Here is a 23,540-nt window from a genome sequence, read left to right as displayed (position 1 = left end):
AATTGACAATTTCGCCGACAAAGACGGGCTCAATCCTATTAAAAGGGACACTAGACACTCGTCGGCACTGACAGATTAAAATTGAGAGTGCAACCATCAAGCCTAGCACACAACTAAAGTACCTTTGGAATCATTTTAGACTCAAACTTATCCTTCAAGCAACATCTTCTGTACCGGAAGGAGAAACTCAGAATATGCACGGTCATGATTGCAAGAATCACTAGAAAAGACTGGGGATTAAAACGAAGAACTCTGGCACTCTACTACAAAGCGATTTTTATCCCAGAAATAACCTACTGCTCGCCATTATTGTTTACCAAGGCAGTTACAGTCATTAAAAAAAGAATTCTTGACACCATCCAGAGAAATATTCTACTAACTATAACTCGTGCCTGCGGTACTGTGAGCATTCATGCCCTACAGACCCTAGCAGGCATGCTTCCTCTTGATCTAGAGGTGGTGCATTGTGGGCTAATGTACATGCTCTCTAGAGGAATCCAAATGATGTTCATAGGGTACACAACAGATCCGGTGAATAATCGGAAACAGCAAAAAACGCGTCTGGTGTTGCACCTGTGGCAGGCATGGCAACAGAGATGGTCCAACTGCTGTAAAGGAGAAATCACAAGAAAATTCATACCCCAAGCAGCAGAGTCTACCTCAGGACCCCACATTGGTTCTTACCAGGATTACACACTACATACCTACTAACGGGCCATGGTACCATAAATGTCAAGCAAAATAATATGAGAATTGTAGACGACCCAAATTGTTGATGCGGAGAGGTAGAGACTTGGCAACACAATGTATGAATGTGAATATTATGAAGATCTCTGAAGCATCCTGATAACTAGACTACATACCTACCCCGTAACCAGGAACACCTTTTATTGGACACGGAAGAAGAATACAGAGCATACAGTCAGTTCGGGCAGGATCTTTTTGCAAGGAGAGGATATTTATTGCACTGCACAACAATGCAAGAGATTAACAAAGCAGACTCTACGGTCTGCTTTGTTAATCCCCGCACCACACGAGAACAAAAAGAGCAGCAAGGAACTTAAATAAAGGAATGGTGCCCCTATCAACAAATCCTTATTTACTGAACACCCAGAAATGACACCTAAAGTTGACGCTGCTAAATAGAGAAGGCAATAAACAAAACAAAGAGGAGGTTGCCTATGGCGACCCGACACTGATGATGAACATGTCCCAAATCAGCATTATGTCTGATGGACCAGAACTGACTACCCACAATGCGCCGAGTAGTAGTTAAGATTCCACACCAAAACCGAAATTAGCAAATTGGGGGAGTAGACAGGTTCCTGTCTCCTTCCCTGCTTCCGCCTCCAAAAGTTCTAATCCACTTACTTCGTGGTTAGAATCTCTAAAAAAGAATGAGGATTGACGAAGAAAACCCTTTCATTATACTATAAAACAATATTCTTACCGATTGCGTCTTATACTACCAGTATATGGGCCAGAAATGTTATCAAAGTGAAAATACGAAGCAAACTGATATCCTTACAACGCTCTGTTCTTTGGGCCAGGGCAACAACTAAATTTTTATATTGTAAATAGTGTAGATGATGATTGTTAAAAGTCGTACGCGTTTTAGTGCTACTCCAGGCCTTGTTTGGACTTGGCACTATTATCACTAAACTGAAGTAGTGATAAATGTTAAATTGCTATATTTTAAACATTGAGTGCCATGTTTACCTAAAAATACGTAGTGGTATTACTATGGGTAACTGGGCGTGATGCCTAAGGAGTAGAATAATGCAATCATAGTTTTGCTGCATAAGAAAGGAGATAAATCAGAAATTGGAAATTATAGATCAATTAGCTTGTTATCCCACATCTACAAGTTGTTCACAAGGGTCATTACTAACAGATTAGAAAGAATACTTGATGAGAATAAACGGAAAGAGCAAGCTGGCTTTAGGACAGGATTCTCAACTATGGATCACCTTCATGTAATATCACAGCTAATGGAGAAGGTAAATGAATAAAAAACACCATTATGCCTGGCATTTGTGGATTATGAAAAGGCATTTGACTCCACACAGCATAAGGCAATGTTTCGAGCACTGGAAAGACAAGGCATCATCATCATCATCAGCCATTTTCAATCTACTGCAGGATGAAGGCCTCTCCAGCGACTTTCCAGTTCCTTCTGTTTTGAGCACTGGCCATCCATTTACTACCCACAAACTCATGAATTTCATCTATCCTTCTCCGCCTTTGTCTTCCAGGTTTTCTTCTAGCTCCTCTTGGGTACCATTCTGTTATTTTCTTAGTCCATCTGTCATCATGTCTTTGAGCTATGTGTCCTGCCCAAGACCATTTTAGTTCTTTACTTTTGATAAGAATGTCCTTTACGTGAGTTTGCTGCCTAATCCATGTGTTTCTCTTCTTATCTAACAGTCTGATTCCCAATATAATTCGTTCCATTCTTCGTTGTGTAGTTCTCAGCTTCTCTTCCATTCTTTTGGTGAGTGCCCAAGTTTCACTTCCATAAGTCATGGTGGGCAGTATACATTGGTCCATTATTTTACGTTTCAGAAAAACTGGGACAAATTGCTCTTCAGTATGTGACTATATTTCCTGAATACTATCCATCCAAAATTTATTCTTCTCTTGACTTCCAGCCATTTATCATTATTACAGCTAATAACAACTTGTCCCAGATAAGTATATGACTCCACCTTTCCAATTACTGCTCCTTCAATTTTTATTTCCCTTTCTGTGGCGTACTTGTTCATCATTACTTTTGTTTTAACCATATTCATCTTTAGTCCAAAATCCTTACTAACTGTACATAACTGATTAAGATTTTTGTCTAATTCTTTGGGATCGTGGCTTATGACCACAATGTAATCTGCAAATCGTAAATGGTATAGGTACTCTCCGTTCACATTGACTCCTTTCTGCGACCAGTCTAATCTTCTGAAAGCTTCCTCAAGGGCAGCAGTAAACAGCTTCGGAGATATTGTGTCTCCTTGTCGAACTCCTTTCTCGATTTTAAATTTCCTACTGTTTTATCTAGTCTAATAAAGGAGGTAGCACTCATATATTTTCTTCAAAATCACAATATATGGGGTATATTTCTGCCTTGTCTTTCCAGTGCCCTTATGCTGTATGGAGTCAAATGCCTTTTCATAATCCACAAATGCCAGGCATAATGGTGTTTTATATTGATTTGATTTCTGCATTAGCTGCGATATTCTTTCTAATCTGTTAGTATGACCCTTGTGAACAACTTGTAGATGTGAGATAACAAGCTAATTGGTCTATAATTTCTAATTTCTGATTTATCTCCTTTCTTATGCAGCAAAACTATGATTGCATTATTCCACTGCTTAGGCGTCACACCTTTTCTAATGCACTTTGTGAAGAGCCTTGCCAGTTTTTGTGTTATGTCTCTTCCTCCCAATTTTAACAGCTCTACAGTAACTTCATCTTCCCCCGGGACTTTCTGATTCTTCATTTTCTTCAATACATGTTCTACCTCATCAGGAAGAATATCGGGTATGTCGTATGTGTTGCTACTTTGCAATCCATCTTCTCCACTGCTGGCATCATTCCCTCGCTCCTTGTATAATTCTCTATAGTAGTCTTCTACTATTTGAATTATGCCTTCTCTGCTGTTTAAAAGTACACCATCGCTATTCTTCAGTTTCAGTATCATTTGCCTTTCTGTATTACTGCTCATGGCTGCTGATTTAAAACCTTTGTTTTCCCTTAATGCTTGTTCTACTTTTCTTGTGTTAAATCTTCTTATGTCCTCTCTGAGTCTCTTTCTAATGGCTTTGCATAACTCAGTATACTCAATTTTCTCCCTGTCATCGTTTTTCTTGCTCTTCACTTGTCGTCTTCGGTTCATCATGACAAGTGTTTCTTGGCTAATTTTTCTTCTTTCGATTTCTCTTTTCCTATAGATTTCTTGGGCTTTATCACTTTCAGAAAGTTGTAATATTCCTCATCGATATCTTAGTCCTGAGGAGTCTGCAGAAGCCAAACTTGTTCTTAAGTTCCAGTACATATTGCTTTTCGTCCTCTTCTGTTATCTCAAAGACCTTTGTATTATTTAGTCGAGTCAGTTTTTTCCTTTCCTTTCCTACATCTATATCAAGTGTACATCTTACCATTCCGTGATCACTTCCAACATTTACCTAAAATGGAACAATAGGGATGCCTTCCCTATTGTTCCATTTCTATCTGTTCCCCCAGCCTTCAGTCTCTCCCTCCACTCAAACTTAACTTACTGAGTTAAGTAACTTAATTGGACTTGCACAAAATTTAGTCCTGAACAGTCTGCAGAAGCCAAACTTGTTCTTAAGTTCCAGTACATACTGCTTTTCGTCCTCTTCTGTTATCTCAAAGACCTTTGTATTATTTACTCGAGTCAGTTTTTTTCCTTTCCTTTCCTACATCTATATCAAGTGTACATCTTACCATTCTGTGATCACTTCCAACATTTACCTTATTCAGGACGGTAACATCATTCACAATGTATCTTCTGTTAGTGAGGATGAAGTCAATTTCATTAGTTGTTAATCCATTTGGTCTTTTCCATGTCCACTTTCTGTTCACCCTTTTCTTGAAAAAAGTGTTCATTACTGACAGTCCTTGAGATTCTGCAAATTCCATAAGTCTTTCATTTCTTTCACCAATTCCAAAATTTCCTATAGTTCCCCTTTCTGCGCTGTTTTGTCTTTTTCAAACCTTAGCGTTGAATTCCCCCACAATAATAGTGTAGTGGGTTTTCTGCTCATCTATAAGACTATCAACTTCGGTGTACATTTCTTCAACCACTTCATCATCATCATGGCTCGAAGTTGTTGCCTAAATCATTATAATCTTTAGCTTGTACCTCTTAGAAATCTTGAGTATTAGTCTTGACTCCCTTCGTGATGTACTTTTGAATTCCAAAATGTTGTTTTTAAAATCTTTATGGACCAGAAACCCAACTCCACCTTCATTCCTTTCACTGTTTCCATTGGTGTACAGCAGATTTCCACTTGATAAACTTATAAGTGATTCATTTCTTCTTCTTGTTTCAGCCAAACCAATGATATTCCAATTCACATTTTCTAATTCCTTTTCCAGCTCTAATATCCTGTCTTCACCGATGAGTGATCTTACGTTATAACAGGCCAAGTTCAATTTCCGTGCATGGCAGCCTGGTCGTACCCAGAGATTCTTAGCACCCTCTGCTTCCACTTTGATCCTCTCGTTGCCGTAAGAGGGTGAGTGAAAGCTGCTGGGGACTGAGGGCCATTTGTTTTGTCGTGTGTCATATGCTGGAGGGTTTGGTCTTTTCCTCTTCACGCTGACCAGGGGTCTTGAAGAGAACCACTCTACACGTTCATTGCCACGTAGGTGACGTAACAGGGCTTACCATCAAGAAGGCATGCATGAGTGGATTTTAGGGAGGCAGGCCAACAGGACTTCTCCTAAATCTTCTGTAATAGAGAGATATTGGATCCATCACTGTTTTAGGCTGAGTGTCTGACAACACACAGGATACTTGTTACCCTCTAAGACAAGGCATAGATACCCCATATATTATGATTTTGAAGAAAATATATGAGAACACTACCTCTTTTATTAGACAAGATAAAGACAGTAGCAAATTTAAAATTAAGAAATTAGTTCCATAAGGGTACACAATATCTTCAAAGTTGTTTACTGCTGCCCTTGAGGAAGCTTTCAGAATATTAGACTGGTCGCAGAAAGGAGTCAATGTACCTAAACCAATTTACCTAAATTAGAGTACCTAAACCATTTACGATTTGCAGATGACATTGTGGTCATAAGCCATGATCCCAAAGAATTAGAGGAAAATTTTAATCAGTTGTACAGAGTTAGTAACGATTTTGGGCTAAAGATGAATATGGCTGAAAAACAAAAGTAATGATGAACCAGTATGCCATAAAAAGGGATATAATAATTGAAGGAGCAGTAATTAAAAAGGTGGAGTCATATACATATCTGGGACAAGTCATCAACTGTAATAATGATAAATGGCCGGAAGTCAAGAGAAGAATAAATTTTGGATGGATAGCATTCAGGAAATATAGTCATATACTGAAGAGCAATATCCCAGTTTGTCTGAAACGTAAAATAATGAACCAATGTATACTCCCCACCATGACTTATGGAAATGAAACTTGGGCACTCCCCAAAAGAATGGAAGAGAAACTGAGAATGACACAGCGAAGAATGGAACGAATTATATTGGGAATCAGACTGTTAGATAAGAAGAGAAACACATGGATTAGGCAGCAAACACAAATAAATGACATTCTTATCAAAACTAAAGAACTAAAATGGTCTTAGGCGGGACACATAGCTCGAAGACATGATGACACATGGACTAAGAAAATAACAGAATGGTACCCAAGAGGAGCTAGAACAAAACCTGGAACACAACGACGGAGATAGACAGATGAAATTCATGAGTTTGTGGGTAGTACATGGATGGCCATTGCACAAAACAGAAGGAACTGGAAAGTTGCTGGAGAGGCCTTCATCCTGTAATGGATTGGTAATGGCTGATGATGATGGGTAACTATGCCACTTTATTTTTTATTTTTATTATCTTTTATTTATTTATTTATTTTTATTTTTTGCTGGCTTCCATGTCTGGGCAACCTGGGAGTGGGATTGCTGGCACCGACCAGTATTGCACTACCTCTGCTGGATGTGGGATTTTGTGCACATATATAACATTAGACCCAGGCCGGTTTCATCTTGCTTGGAAATGGAGACCAGGCAACAGGAGCCCAGGTGTTTGCTGTTCTCTGGTGGCCAAGTCGCCTAGAGTTTCTACACCAACACAGAGAACAAAGGTGGAGATGGGCTACTTACTGCCTTGGAGCCACCATGATACACATATACACAAGCCCTGGATGATGGAAATGTATACAGGGTGATTCACTACCAGGGCAACAAACTTGCAGGAGGTGTAGGGGGCACAAAGACGAATCGGAATCACATAGCATTACAGGGTCCGAAATGCCTTCGTCATGCGGTAGAGGACGTTGAACGGTCCTCTAGAATGGACGAGTATTCAAACGTTGAACTGGCCGACATGCACCTCCTGTATGGAGCTGCGGACTGTAACGGGCGCGCCGCTCTTAGCTTGTACCAGGAACGTTTCCCGCACAGGCGTGCTCCTCATCATACGATTTTCGCACGTGTGCACAGAAGGTTACGTGAGACTGGTTGTTTTACGAGAGGTACCATGAATCGAGAGCGAACGACGAGGACGCCAGACAATGAGGAGAATGTCCGTCTTTCAGAAGGCAATCCGAGTACAAGTACTCGAGCGATAGGCCAACGATTGGGTATTTCCCAATCCACTGTATGAAGGATACTGTCAACAAACCAAATGAGTTCGTACCACCTGCAACGCGTCCAATCATTGGAGCCTGCAGATTATCCACTTCGGAGTACTTTTGCTACTTGGTTTCTTCAACAGAAACGGTTCGCAAATGCTGACTTCCAGCGGCATCGCTGTTCACGCGACCTCCCGTTCAACGTCCTCTACCGCATGACAAAGGCATTTCGGACCCTGCAATGTTATGTGATTCCGATTCGTCTTTGTGCCCCCTACACCTCCTGCATGTTTGTCGCACTGGTAGTGAATCACCCTGTATATAATTGTATATAAATCTATGTAAGTTTTGTACATATAGGAATGTATGAAAACTGTGTGTATTAATAAATGGAAAAAATGCCTCCCCCTCTTCTCCTGGTGGGGATGTCCCCACTGATCTTCACAGGGATGCCTTCCCTATTGTTCCATTTCTATCTGTTCCCCCAGCCTTCAGTCTCTCCCTCCACTCAAACTTAACTTACTGAGTATGCCCATTAAGTAACTTAATTGGACTTGCACCAAATTTAACCCCTCTCACTTAAACCTATACCCCAATTCGGCTGTAAATTCACCGCAATGCTTCCCCCTTTTTTTTTAGGTTTTTGCCACTGAAATCTTCGGAAACCAGGTGGCAGGGCCTACCAGAGTAGTTAAAAATCTGCTGGGTGCAATACCTGGCTCCTCGTGGCAATGGTGGGGCCCAACGGCTAAATGGTCAGAAGAACAACAGAACACTACACGATATTCCACTCCCCACACACTTTTAAATCTCTGGCTTCCATAGAGTACAGTGATACACAAACAGACTATACAACGCAGAGTTGGCGGAAAACCCCTGGTGCCATCAGACAGCTAACACACTTTTCACGTATGAGTCCCCTTGAAGGCACGAACAGAAATAATCTTGAAGTCAGAGGAGACTAGACCAAGGGTTGAAAGAAAGGAAGCTGAAGCATAGCTACAGATGCCCGTGAATGAAACAATTATGGATGAAACAGAAGGAGGAGGACCGAACTGATTTTAAAGTTCCTATGACTTCTATTGGCATCGTAATATTGGACCTGAGAGCAGTGAGAGGCATCGAGAGGAAAGTCGTGACCAACGACCTGGACATCAAGAACGACGACTCCATCCTCATGGTGACAAATGGAACTTAAGATCCTCCACCTTGACTTTCTTTTCTCTCCCAGATGGAATCAGAAATAAAGTCCAAGACTTCGAGCGATTGAAAAAAGAACGAGACATATCCAGAAGTTGAGTTAAGCTAGTAGAAGTGGAAGCGACCAAATTGAGATCGTCCTTAAAGGCAATACCATTAACTTGGCAGCTAGAATTTTGAACGAAATAAAGGAAGGAAACTTCTGCAGCAAACTGTCAAGAACGGCGTGAAAAAGAAAAGGAGACAGCGGATAGCCCTGATGGAGCCCGCGAACAAGACAAAGACGAGAACTACAGCCAACAGCACGGAGGTCGATGAAAGAGTTAAACTGCAGGAGAGAAATACATCCAATGAAGAACGAAGGGAAGCATTTGGAACGGAGAGCTTCGATAATCGCGGAAAAGGAGACCTGGTCAAAAGCCTTTGAGGTTGAGTGAGGCAAAAAACAAGCTGGAGATTCCGAGAGAAGAGTCGATAAGAGAAAGATATTCTCAGCGTAACCATCGACAACTGGAAAGCTCTTCGACAGAAATCAAAGGAAACAACACTAAGAATCCGACAAGCAAGTAGCTTATGAAAGACAGTAAGAACCATTGAAGTCACCGTTATAGAACGAAAGACACCCAGGGTTGATAGTTAACTCTTCTTGGGGATTAAAATGGTGTAAACTCCCAAAAGCGAATCCGGAAGGCGGTCCAGCAAAAGAAGGAGATGGTGGAGGAGGAGGTCGATTAGAATGGCTGCAGGAATGTTCTTAACTGAGCAAACGGAGATGCTGTCGGGTCCAATGCTAGCCGAGATTGCGGGAAAGGAGGCCCGAAGCTCCAATGTGAAGATGGGCTTGTAGAAGGCGTCGCTAAGTACAGGACACTCAGGAGGAGCTGAGGAATTGACCGGGACATCATAAAAGGCCGCAGAGACGATCGAAGACCAGTAGTTCTTGATTTCTTCAAAGGACAAATATCATTCAAGATGGAGGGCATATCTACGGCGGTTCTTATCATAGGGAGACTGGATCCTCGCATACTCTTTCTTGCGAAGATTTCTCTTCTCCAGGCCAGGACGAGGTCGAGAGTCAGCAACTGAAGCAGCAATCTGACGGCGAGGACGACGGATAGCCAGGTCGATTGGCGAAGGAAGTACGAAGATAGTGGTCAAGATCGTGAAGACCTAGTTGATCTTGAAAGGCTTCAGAGATGAGAGACTTCAGAATAAGATGACCATGAGAGGAAACCGGTAATTCGGTAAGCGACTTAACCAAAACATTGTATAAGACTTTGGACCAGATCATGAGAAAGGCACTGGAAAAGAACTGCTGGGAAATGCATCAGATGGAGAACTACAAACGGAATAAAAGAAGTCAGTACTCAAATCAAGCTAAGAAGAGCCGGAGAGCAGACGATTATGAAAAGGAAAAGAATCCCCAAATACCGGAGGCGTCAGGCAACAAAGGAACTGAAGAAAAGAGATCATTGTTGAGATCCAGGACAATAGTGGTTGAATAACTCGTAAAAGGAACATAAAAAGTATTGGAGAAGGTGGAATATGAGGCATCAGCAGTTGAACATGAACAAACAGAAACGTCAGTTGTAGAAGAGCCACTGGGAAATAAATCAGAACTGGAGTTGAGATCACTATAAAGTCTGTCATCTTATTCTCTTGCCATAAAACCAACTGATGATGATTTCGAAAATCTTATGTCAAGACACAATTCAGATTTTTTGTAGATGAAAACCTGGGAAAAAGTTGTGCACTTCTTTCTTTCTTAGGGAGAGTTAATTTTAATTCTTTTTCCCCTTTCACTTTCATGAGTTCACTTTTCTAATTACGGATTTAAAGGCGAGTACTTTGTACATATTACCGGCCAAGGGTGGGTTCGTCCACTAGCAAGAGGGGTGACAGGGTTCCGTTGCCCAGGAACCAAGTATCCCATGAATTCTGTCCTTTCAGTGGAAAATTATCAGAGTACAAGCTGGAGTTGAGTGGAGACAAGTCGAAAAAGTCCAGATTTTCAGAAGAGGAATGAGTCAATGGCGAAGGAGGAACGGCTTGCGTTGAAAGAGTAGTCAGCACCTGAAGACAGATCATCAGTGGAAGACACAATCGAACCAGAGAACTGCTTAAGAAGAGTGGAATATGACTTCGATTTTCGATGACTCTTAATAGCTTCAATGGTGCGATGCGGAAACAACTAGGGGAAATGGAAATGTTTTTTTTTTTTTTTGCCTGCTGCTGTATAAACTAGCTTTCTTGCATTATTTGACACTGATTTCCAGTTTTGATATACGTGCGCATCATTCCGCTAAAAGAATAGTTAGGATTCATTTGTCTGTAGCAAAAATTTCTCCAATTCCTATGCTAGTTATTCTTGAAATGAAGGAAGGATGCACGACCCTCAAATTGTACTAGAACTTATTGCCTTTTGTTGCTTCATTTGTAATGCTGTTCTTTGTATTGTCTTTTGTTGCAAATGAAGCAACAAAAGGCACCAGAGCTAATCCTCTCAAGGTGTTCTCTAAAAATAAAGAGGAAAATCAATTTATGAAGAATGTACAGGAATTAAAAGGGAAAAAACTTTTATTTTGTATTTCTTCTTAAATTTTTTTTTGTTAATTTTTGAATTGTGTAAAATATATTGTATAAATCAAATATTATAGAATATATATTTTAAAGTTGACATATCAATTCTGCTAAACGCAAATATTTATTAAATTTTGTTTAAATGTGCTTTCGTAACACAAGACAGTAGTCTCTCTCTCTCAATTTTTGCTAAGTTATTAAGAAATTAGTACAAGACTTATAGTCAAGCTGGTGGTCCAATTTAAAAGGTCTTCCATCCTTTTTGCGGCCTCTATTATATGTGATCTGAAATGGCTGCACAATAAACGATCTAATTCTTTCGAAAGCCAGCTTGACGTTTGGGCCATACTGTCTGTATGGTCAAAGGTCAAGCCACCTTGTCCAAATGTCAAGGTGGCTTGACATTTGGGCAAGGTGGCTTGACCTGTACCCACGAGTGAAGATAAGATATTATTTCGTGCACCTAGTTCCTTGGGATCATAAGACGCAAGGGAAGTTTAGGCAACTTTTTCAGAAAAAGTGGCCTCATAGTCCAGAAAATGAGTAGTTCTTTGAGCCCTGAGAAAATTGGTAGTATATTTTGCAATACCTTGCAATCTTACTATGTCATATGAACTTACGCCATGCAGTTTCCTAACTTTTGCATTCCCTTCAACCTGGCGCTCGTGGCTGGTGCCTCGGTTATTAAACCCACATACCCTGCTGTGCCACGAGGTACTGTCCCCTCTATACCTTCCCTGTGTTACATAATTTTTAATTTCGATAACAGAGGACAGCACACATTTCATCAGTATGAGATTGTATACACAGTATTCGTGAACCTGAATGGGAAACTTTTTTTAACCTGGCAGCAAAAAGCGAAGGAAAAAAAAACATTTTAAGCAGGGACATGGAAGGTGGGACTGCAGGGAGGGAGGGCTTCATCCACTCCAAAGCAGAGTCCCTTTAAATGAAAAGATAATAATAAAAAAAATGGTTTACAAAATTATATTCATTAAATAGCACATTCTTTTTCATAGCACATGTATTTCTTTGAATTTTCTTTTCTATTGAACAGTTAATTTATGCCTGATGCTGGATTACTATTTGCTTTCACTTCTTCGCGGTGTCTGTTGCCATAAAGTAAGTTATTTTTAATCTTGGTTATTACCGTATTTAATTATATACCTTAGTATTGCTACCATCCCTGACCAGAGTGTAGTCGCTGTTCCCTGACCTCTTTCTCTCGCCACTCTGAACTTTGACCTTGTCGAGTGCTTAGGACGGCGACCTACTTTCTTCCTTGCGTCAGAAATATTGACAACGTTTGTCATAGAATAAGAAATCTTTATTGCAATAATAATAATGCAATCGATATATTGCAATATTGCCCTTCAAGGCCATCAGGGGTTAACATACAGTCATACAAGGTAGTATCTTGGATTGAGTTTGAATTTCGTTTGATTGAATACAATGCCTTTTGATATTTTCCCGAATTATTAATAGGATTTTCTTACCTTATTTCGTTTAATAATCTCATAAAGGGTGTTTCTCAGTGACTGTGTTTTATGAGTGTTCTTTCATAAAGTCTGACACCCTAACACTTTGATTTTAAATATTGTTCCTTTTGGCCAATTTTTGATTTTCCCACGAAATACTACTTCTTGCTTCGGTTAATTTACTTTATTCACTCTACGAACTACGTTTACCAACACCAAAAAAAAACTGGCTTAGACTCGTCTCCAACTCAAGAACGGCTGTGTCTCTGCCTTTAGCTTCTGACCCTGATTGTTTATGTTGCTTCTCGTGTTTTTTTTTTTTTTTTTCCTAAAAACAAACAATGTGGTCTTCTGAAAAGATTGGGGACTTCAGAAATTGAGTTATTAATTTTTGAATCCGACACTTATGCCACCGTTGAACAATCTTCGGCTGTTTGTGAGACTACTTTCTGATCCTATTGGCGATACTTCCAACACCTGATAAATATGCTCTGCTACACAGCTTCGACTTGATGGTGGTATAAGTACTGGTTCTACACTGCTTGACAAAATTAACAGAACACGTAGAAAACGTGGTGTAACTCGTGCAGCTTGCCATGAAGCGGGGAAAAAAATTGATATAGTGATACCATAGAATAACGATGAAATGAAGAGACAGCAAGAAACTTTGGACAGGTATAAAGGACATTTATAGCGGTTGTATAAGAATTACTAAAAAAGTCACATTACACAAGTCGATACAAGATGATCCCCTCCAACGGCTAAACAGTCTCGACAGTGATGAACCATACTCGATATAAGGGCGTCTATAAGATTCTATGAAAACAAATCCCATTCTTCCACCAGCGCACACCTCAACTCGCCTAGTAATCGATCGAGGAGATGGCTGTCTGCGTGCGATGCAACGCGCAAGGTCGTGCCACACACGTTCTATCCAATTTAATTCTGTGATCGTGCTGGCCACGGTAGTCGTTGGATATCTTGAGCTCTATATGCGGTGGCGTTCTTGCGCATAAAACGAAAATCTGGGCGAACCGTACCCCTAAAAAGTCCCTCATACGGTTCGAGGATCTGTTCTCGGTACCTCTGCACAGTGCCTGGCCTGTCTCCTCTGAGTAAAGTGTGAACAATGTTGGGTCCCACTAGGGGCCCAACAGCTAAATGGTCAGAGATACAACGGTACACAACACCACACATCTCTGGCCTTCACAGAGTTCTGTGTCACACGTACAAAGAATACAACGCGGAGATGGGGGGAAACCCCTGGTGCCGTCAGACAACTAACACTTTACCTCTGCGCAGTTACGGTACCCTTATCAAGAGGGGCGCGGTCGTTAATCATTATTTCACCCCACACTGGAACACCCACCGCCTTCACCGTGTCGCTTTCTCTAATGTTGGAGGGATCGTACCACATTCCCCGTTGTTTCCGGATGAAATAACATCTAGAATTTGTTTGTAGGCTAAAACGGGACTCGTCAGAGAACAGAACTATACCCCATTTGTCAGGGATCCACGTCACAGTTCATGGCACCAATTTTGACGAGGTCTGTGCGATTTTTTGGGTTTAATAGGATACAAACCACTGGCTTCCTTATGTAGAAGCCAATTGAATTGAACCTTCTTAACACAGTCAGTTTGGAAATGTTTTCACATGTGGCTGCAGCAACGTCAAGAGACAGTTGATGACAAGACATCCTAGGGTTCCGTACTTGCTGTTAGAGCCCGATAGCTGTCTGTTCTGGTTGACATAGTTCTCGGGTGACCTTGGCAGCTCTTCTTGTAACGGTTCCTCTCTCTCCTGGAACTGTAATTCGTCAAGGACTGACGGAGTTACTGAATGTCGATGTAGTCGGGAGTTACGACCAGTGGTGCCTACAACCAATTACACTATATGCATCGCTAATCTGGTGTTCCACCGTCATATGTAAATAGATTCCTGGCAGTTGAGTACTTCATAATGCGAGGAATGAATACGGTCACGGGCAACCCATTCACCATCTCCAGGGCTGTTTTACGTCCTAACCTAAATATCACCCCCGGAGAGTTCATATACCATCCAGTAATATTCTTCTTTTTCTGAAATGCTTACCAGTGTGATTGACGCCTCTGGTCTTCAACGATTTATCTCTGCTCCACGTGTTGGACGCAGCAATGGCATGGCAACCCCTACCTACCGTTACATTCTATACTGTCCAACCTCTCCTGCCTAAAGAATTTCTTTCCAAACAACGCAGTGAACCTTTTTAATTAATTGGCAACACTGTGAAAGCTCTGAAAGCAAGCAATTCAGAGTGGGTGTTCTCTATAGAACGGGAGCACCCCTGATGAAACCCCTAGAATAAAGAAGATAGAATAAGCTGTAATGCTATAATTAAGAAATAATACCTTGTAACAAGTGAAAATTCAGCATAAAAATCACTGTTGAACATTTACTTTTGTGAGATACTGTAAATAATTGGTTCTTGTAATATATTTTTGCCATTTTTCTACATCCTTCTAGCCGGTCGATTGTGTAAAATGGGTGAAAGCAAACATTTGCTAGAATAATAAACAGATTTAATGATAATAATAAGTACTGCGACTACATCCACAGGATACCCGCGAGGGCTTCAACCTAGCGATCAACTTTTGGATGCCACTGCTAAGCCAGAGAAGGTGTGCAACATTGTCTACATTGGCCAGAAATGCGATCCTTGATGATTCGCTATTTCAATAATTGCCATAGAGCGAGAGGTTGCTGCATTGTTTGCTTAAGTTCGGGGTTTTAGATGGATAACTTGGATAATTATTCCACTCCTTCTTATGTTCTGCTTCGTTTTTGGAAATATATATATACACACACACAGACATATTTGAATAATTAAATATAGTTGAAAAAGGTAGTTGAAACGGTAGTAAAAGAAATTAAAAGAAATAAAGCAATCATCAGAGGCAGCAAAATGCATTTTCCTCTACATGAGATTTAATTATTATTTTCGCTCTACAGTTTTGCCATGCTACTGGCATTAGTTTTTATTTTAAAACTACTTATATATATATACATACACTGTGCTGCATCTTTATTAGGTACACTTAACTAGTAGCACCTTGAGCCCCCTTTAGCCTTGAAAACTGTGTGAATTCGTCTAGGCATGAGAACAAGATGCTGAAAACGTTGTGCAGGAATGGAGTACCATGCAGACATGAGTGTCAAGCAGTTCCTTGAGATTCGACAGCCGTTTCCAGCTCATCCCAAAGATGTTCAATAGAATTGAGATCTGTAGACTGAACAGGCCACTGCAGCAAAGAAAAGTCATTGTCATGTTCCTGGAACCATTCCATAGTGATTCGGGCTTTGTGCATCGGCGCATTATCCTGCTGGAAGTAAACATCTGACTGAGGATAAACTGTCAACATAAACGGATGCACTTGGTCAGCAACAATGTTTAGGTACGATGTAGCATTCAGACGTGAATCTATGGGTATCAATGAACCCAACGTGTGCCAAGAAAACATTCTCCACACCATAACACTGCCCCCACCACCTTGCATACTAGTCGTCAGACATGACAGGTCCATGGATTCATGTTATTTTCGCCAAATTCTGAGCCTTCCATCAACATAGTGCACCAGGAACTTCGACTTGTCAGACCAAGTAACTGTTTTCCAATCCTCGATAGTTCAGTGCTGGTGTTGCTGTGCCCACAGGAGGCGTGCTGTTGTTGTTATTTGGTTTATAGGAGTTGCATTAGCAACTAAGACCATATTGCTCCAGGAATATGCGGTGGTCATTCCCTGACCTTTCAACATCCTCCATATTTGGTGGTGACGGGTTCGAACCCCGGTCTAATCAAGAAGCGTGTGCTACGCACTGCTGCTCCTGCCCACCTGGCTACGGAGGCGCCTCAGAAGGCGTGCTCTCTTGTTCTTCATTGATATCAAATGTACGCGATGTGGCCGTCGGCTGTTGTAGCCCATTCACGACATTTTGTTCTGCGACCAAGGTTGCATTCTGATGTGATGTGCGACATTGTGACCCGTCTGTTTGCTTGCACAATTTAGCCATCCTCCTCTGACCTCTCTCATCAACGAGCGATTTTCTTCCACAGAGTGCCGTTGAGGATGTATTCTGTTCGTTGCACCATTTTCGATACACCCTTGAAACTATGGTGCGTGAAAAGTTCAGGAGAACTGCTGTTTCAGAGATGCTTTGTCCAGCACGTCTTGCACCTACTACCATGCCACGTTCGAAGTCCGTTAGATCACTCCTTTTCCCCATTCTTGCTACGGTTTGTACACTTAACTGATACTAGAAAGGTTTTCGTGCTGCATTTATATCCACAACTGTGGTCATGTGATTTCAACGTCGTGGGACAAACCATGGGACAAACCGTGGGAAAAACACTATCTTACCATACCTTAGCACAAGCACCACACCTGAAACTACCGATGAACAGGTACAAATCGCCGAGGGCGACAATCAATACCCCACAGATGACGATGCTGTCTCCACTTCTCTGTTGCACTACAGGGCAATTGAATGCCACCCTGAAGAAGTTATGCATGACGTAGCTACATCGGCCACTAAATATTGCCAAACGGCAACAACTTCGATACACGTGGAAAACTACCCCCGGATAAGTAATGATTATGTGATTCTCATAAACAGTCAGCTGAATACTCTCATTAATGAGATTAAGCAAATTAAAGCACAAAACTCAAGCCTACTTGAAGAAGTACAACTACTAAAGGCAGAAGTAATTAGAAATAAGATCACCGTTGTGAACCAGCCTTCTGTCATAGAACAAAACCATCGAAATGTCAAAGGAGCTACATCAAATGAATACATGATACCAGCTTATCGTGATAGTCATCAAAGTATGAAGAAACCCACTAAACCTCAAACCAGCAGTACTAAAGAAAAACAATCTTTAACTAATAGGAAACACAGCGACCTGCCTACCCCCATTGAATTGAGTCAATTACCTGTATTAGAGCACCCTTGTGAACCTAGGTGTGATATCGATTATATATCTGAAGCAACCGTATCTCACAATGAAGCGTCTCAAAATGCTCCATGCCTACACTCAAGGTTGAGTGGTGACACCAATAAAAAACCCACTTATGCACATATTGTCTCCCAGCAGTCATCCGTCAAACGATCGCGACGTAACTCCCCTTCGGAAGTGTCATTAACGATCAATAATCCAACTTCTCACCAAGATAGGTCTGTAAATAGTTTGGTAGCCCAGGGGACCGGTCCCACTCAAGAAACATCACCAGCATACCCCAACAAAACCACACCAGTCAACCAATCCAACGTATTGGAGAAAATGTACAATATAACATCCGTCCAAACAAAATCGAAAATCTTCATTTCGAGACTTGGACCGTCCACAACCGATGCAAATATATCTAAATTCTTTGAGGAACAAATAGGGATCAAGGTGGCTGTGAGACCTGTGAAAACAAGATATCCCTCCTATTCTTCATTCACAATTACTTGTGAAAAACAGGATGAACTAAAAGTGCTAGATACCAGCACCTGGCCGCCAAGAACTCTAGTAAAAATGTACAAAGAACGGACATCTTCCGCATCCTACCGCACAAGATCGACAATAATACAGGGATAGCAACCAATGTCAGCCTCATGCCAGCCTGTCTCAATAACTCCCCTTAAATGCTTCTACCAAAATGTACGCAGTATCAGCAATAAACTACACCCCCTACAAACCATCATGTTACTAGCTGAATATCAGTTCATCTGCTTGACAGAAACCTGGTTATCTTACGGAAGGCAACTGGATGTCATAGGTCAGCCTCTTGATTACCTCAGCCTCCATAATTCCAGGGATAGCAGACGCGGTGGAGGTGTTGCGTTACTGTACTCATCCAGTTTCAAGCAGTCCAGATTTCAGGTGACCAAATCAGATAAATTCGAAGCCCTATGTGCCACATTAAGAAAGGATGCCATACAACTACAAATTTGTCTTGTATATCTACCCCCTGACCACACAGAAGATTCACGAAATGAACTGATAGCATGGATAGCAGCCAACTTAGTCCCCAACATCCCCACCTTCATTATAGGCGATTTCAACATGCCTACGCCTAGACATGATGAGGCCACTGAGGATCTCATATCAGCCATTGGCACATTTGGCTTATTTCACCAAACCACACCTCCTACCAGGGGAAACCAGATGCTGGATCTATTATTCCACAATCTTCCACACCTAGGTCTGACCACTGAACACCACAGCTTCCCCTCCGATCACTCTCCCATCACGTTTGAGTTTAACGTCACTGTAAACTCAAACACTGATGAAACTCTCAGGAACCAGAAGATTACCAAAACAGTATTCTCCATCAAATATTTAAACCCAGAGATCATCCTTGCACGTCTCATAGAAATAAACTGGAAGGATCTACAGCAGGAATCAATAGACACTGCTATATCTAACCTGGCTAACCAGCTGCTTGAAATTGCCTCCCAAGGAGCTTCCAAACAATTAAAACTCTCTGATAGATCCAATACATGGTTCAATGCCGAAGTCCAAGTAGCATTCAAGAGGAAACAAAAAACATTCAGAATATGGAAAAAGTACCATAACTCAGCTGACTATCATATGTACAAGAAAGAGCGGGCAACCTTCCTCAAATATAAACGAAATGCAATCCGGCAGCTGGCACTCAACAGAATAAACCGCTCGAAACGTATTACATCCAAATGCAACAAGGATTTCCATATCGATGAGAAGGTATTTCAGGAATGGGTATCTTCGACTTTCAACGAGTTACCATTAGACCCAAAAACCCCAAACCTAAGTGATTTCATCTTGCACTCCAGACAGCCCCTTCTAACTATAACGCTAACAAAACAACAACTTATAAATACCGTCAATAGACTTCCTAATAAATCTACAATTGGTCCTGACCGCTTCCCTCTCTTCATGGTTAAAGTGTGTAGTGCCTTCATTGTGGAGCCCCTTCTTGTAATCTTTAATCGCATATTGAAGTCCGGATCAATCCCGACAATGTGGAATCACTACAGGGTACAACCCATACCCAAAAGAAGAAACCCAAAGGAACCTAAGGACTTGAGACCGATCTCAGTGGGTTGCTCTCTATTAAAAGTGTTTGAGAAAGCTATCTTATCAGCACTGATCGCCCAATGCTTCTCTCATAGACCGAAACATCTGCACACCGTGATCCCCAAAGATCTACATATACAAACCTACTGGATACCCTATTTAAAATTCAAACTGCTCTCAACAGTAAATCTCAGCTAGACGTCATCTTCCTGGATATTTCATCTGCTTATGATAAGCTCTCAATTCCCGCTCTCATCAACATTCTGGAAAAGTACTTTGGCATTACTGGAAGCCTGCTAAAAACCATCAACCGCATCCTTACACCAAGACAACTCATCATCAGCTATAAATCCTTCCAACAGGAGTGCAGTATAACGAGAGGAGTACCACAGGGAGGTGTCCTATCCTGTGTACTGTTCGCCGCTGCCCTTGAACCCTTCCTCGCAAGGTATACTGATTTCTCATCGTATGCAGACGACCTCAAATTATACATAACGTCTAAAGAAGCTGAACAAACTCACCTGACTAATCAGCGAGTCTCCGTCCTGATCGACAGCCTTGTAGCATATCTACTGCAGATAGGTCTGGAAATAAATGCATCAAAGTCAGCTCAACTTACCTTTACAAAAAAGAGAATAAAAAATGACATCACAGCCTATCACAACGGAGTGCAGATAAGGAAAGTGAAGTCTCACACCAGACCTCCAGAAAATATACCCAAAGCAGCCACCGTGGTACTTCCCAGGGTACCATATGACAACACTATTAACCGGACACGGACCCTACAAGGAGAAGCTGTTTGGCTTCCGACTCGTTGAGGACCCCAACTGCATATGTGGAGAAAGTGAAAGCTGGAGCCACATAGTCTATGATTGTCAACACTATGAAGACCTCAGAGGGCTACTAATAACAAGGTTAAGATACTTCCCAAAAGGACTGGAGCACCACTTCCTGGACACTGAGGATGAATATAGGGCACTCTCCCAGTATGCGCAAGACTTATTCACCAGGAGAAAAACACTAATAGCTATCTACAGCAACGTACACAGAGATTGACAAAAATCGGCGCCAAATGTGACAAAAAAACTGAAACCTTGCAGAGGACCAGTACTTGGAAAAGAAGAGTGCTGATCACACGGAAGAGAAAAGCAAGGACGGGGGAATGCAGCACAGACAGTAGAGAACAGACTAAACGCAGCACAGTTGCAAACAGCTTGATGGCGATCTGAAGAGGACACCCTCGCCCTCTTCACCTATTATTCCCACTTCCTTGGGGGGAGGGGACATTTTTTGTTCCTTCTCCGCCACCCCCAAACTTCTACTCTGGTGGGGCATGGGCATGCCCCACTGAAAACTGGGGCTATCTACTCTATTGGCCCCATATTTCTGTCTTTTCCCCCCAATCTTCGGTCTCCCTCCCCTCTCTACCTTCATCATAGCGAAAGCCCCACACGTCAAAAACTAAATATGATAAAATTACCTTACGCCCAAAACTCGGCCTAGCAAACCAAAGCGACATTACCCCAGCGCAGATTTTTTTATTTACTTATATATTTATTTTTATTATTTTTTTTTTTTTTTTTTTTAAGGTCCTAGCCGCCGAAATCCCAGGAAATTAAGCGGCAGGACCTGCCAGAGTGAATCTACAGCTACTGGGTTCCTGGTCTGCCTCCACGGGGCGTAAGTGGGACAACGTTGGGCCTCAATAGGGGTCCAACGGCTAAATGACCAGATGAACAACGGTACAGAACACAACACATGAACAATTCCCACACACTTTTAAATCTCTGGCATTTCCCAGTGAACTGGTTCACCACAATGAAAGCAACGCGGAGATGGGGGAAACCCCTGGTGCCGTAAGACAACAACACACACTTACACTTACACTTACACTTACACCGACCTCGGCTTGACTTGGGACGAGGGCCTCACTTTTCAGACCCACTTCTCGACCATGAAAACTAAGACTTTCTCGGCGATGTGGGCAATTCGACAAGAGCTGACGGGGTTACTGAACGTAGATGTAGTCGGAGGATACGTCCAGCGGTGCCTACAACCTATCGCATTGTATGCATCACCAATCTGGTCTTCTGCCCCGACGTCGTACATAAATAGATTCCTCGCAGTCGAGTACTGGGTAATGCGATGGATGAACAGGGTCACGGGTAATGCTTTCACCATCTACAGGGCTGTTTTATACACCAACTTAAATATCACTCCCTGGAGAGTTCACATTGCATCCACGAATATTCTTCTTCTTTCTCAGATGCTTACCGGTGTGATTGACGCCCCCAGTCTTCGAGGACTTATCTCTTCTCCACGTGCTGGACGCAGTAATGACAGTCCCTACTTACCTTTGCATTCTAAACTATCCAACCTGTGCTGTCTGAAGAACTTCTTCCCAAACAACGCAGTGAACCTTTTCAACTCATTGACAATAGACCCTGTGAAATACTCCGAAAGCAAGCAGTACAGAGTGAAGAGCATCTCAGAAGCGCACTGCTTACTTCAACTATAATCTTGACAATGAGTGAACTTGTAAACAATATTGTAAATATACGCACTTGTGTAAATATTGTAAATAATTGTATTCGTGCATTTTTGTACACTCTTCTTATATTGTAAATACTGTATATAATTGTAATTTTTGCTATTTGTACACCCTTCTTATATTGTATATAATTGCAATTCTTGCATTTTGTACACCCTTCTAGCCGGTCGGCTGTGTATAAGGGGTGAAAGCAAACACTTGCTATTTTTTTTAATAAACGGATTTTAATAATAATAATAATAATAATAATAATAATAATAATAATAATAATAATAATTTGTGTGCACAGCAGGGGTGTACTTAAAGTGGCAGCACAGTATATATATAACTAATAATAAATATAAAATCAAATTAAAACATATGCCAGTAGTATGGCAAAACTGTAGAGGGAAAAGTAAACATAAAAATTAAATCAACAGGGAAGGGGAAGTAAAGGCGACAAGACAGAAACTGTAGCCAAAAGCCTCCAAATAATTTAGAAATTCAATTTAATCCAATTAAAATTTAAGGCCAATTGTAGCCAAAAGCCTCCAAATAATTTAGAAATTCAATTTAATCCAATTAAAATTTAAGGCCAATTGTATAGAAATTTAGCGGCACCCGCCCCCCCCCCTTCCCTTGTAAGGTACCAGTTCCGAGAGAATATCACCAAAAAGGGGCTTAACGAACTACTAAAATAAAACAAAGTAACAAAATAATACTGACCATTATGCCCCATATCGACTGTCGATATATATCATCGAATTCGGTTAAGCAGTGACATCTGCTTACACATTCAATAATCGTGCGTTAATTAAACTCATTCAAAACTTAAGTTTCATTTTCTAAATTTATAAAAACAAACCCACTTGCGTACGAATCTCATTATAAAAACCACATCCGCCAGTGAATAACAGTAGGACCGATGTGAGCATGGTTGCACCATTCATAATCAGAGTCGTAGTGATTTCAAGCGCTCACTTGTATTTCGTGGAATTATGAAACTAATAAATCTCTTGCCCGATGCCCTTGTCTCTCGAGGGGCATCGCGAAAGCAGTTCTGCGCATTGCAAGAAACTAATTTCTAACTTCGTGTCAAGGCCACTCGTATTTTATGACGTTCATTCCCAGCTGGACAACGTTGCACCTAAAATTGTAATCGGACGATCTCGCAAGCATTCTGCCCACTTGCAGCGCAACGAGCTGGCGCACAAACTCTGTTATGAAATTCTTATGATTGTGTTCTCTATCTGTAGTGATGCCCAAATGAATGGAGTGTCATCTAACACGCCAAGTCTATTTTAGAGGTCTACCACAAGAACTTCATGAC

At 41.4% G+C, this 23,540-nt stretch overlaps 1 protein-coding gene across 1 annotated transcript in view; it reads right to left on the bottom strand.

Annotated features, from left to right (window-relative positions):
• Pdrg1 (Pdrg1 prefoldin-like subunit) overlaps window positions 1-23,049 on the bottom strand; it is a 99,643-nt gene extending 76,594 nt beyond the window's left edge. Inside the window, exon 1 of the mRNA XM_090375779.1 lies at window positions 22,937-23,049. Coding sequence (XP_090231905.1) covers window positions 22,937-22,949 — 13 coding nt within the window. The 5' untranslated portion in view covers window positions 22,950-23,049. The remainder of the gene's footprint in view (window positions 1-22,936) is intronic.
• Between the last annotated feature and the right edge of the window lie 491 nt (window positions 23,050-23,540).

Source organism: Mastigoproctus giganteus, chromosome 6 (genome assembly GCF_048544385.1).
Source record: "Mastigoproctus giganteus isolate SK-2022 chromosome 6, ASM4854438v1, whole genome shotgun sequence".
NCBI lineage: Eukaryota > Metazoa > Arthropoda > Arachnida > Uropygi > Thelyphonidae > Mastigoproctus > Mastigoproctus giganteus.
Note: the sequence above shows the minus strand (reverse complement) of the source record. Positions and strands in the feature narration are given on the sequence as shown.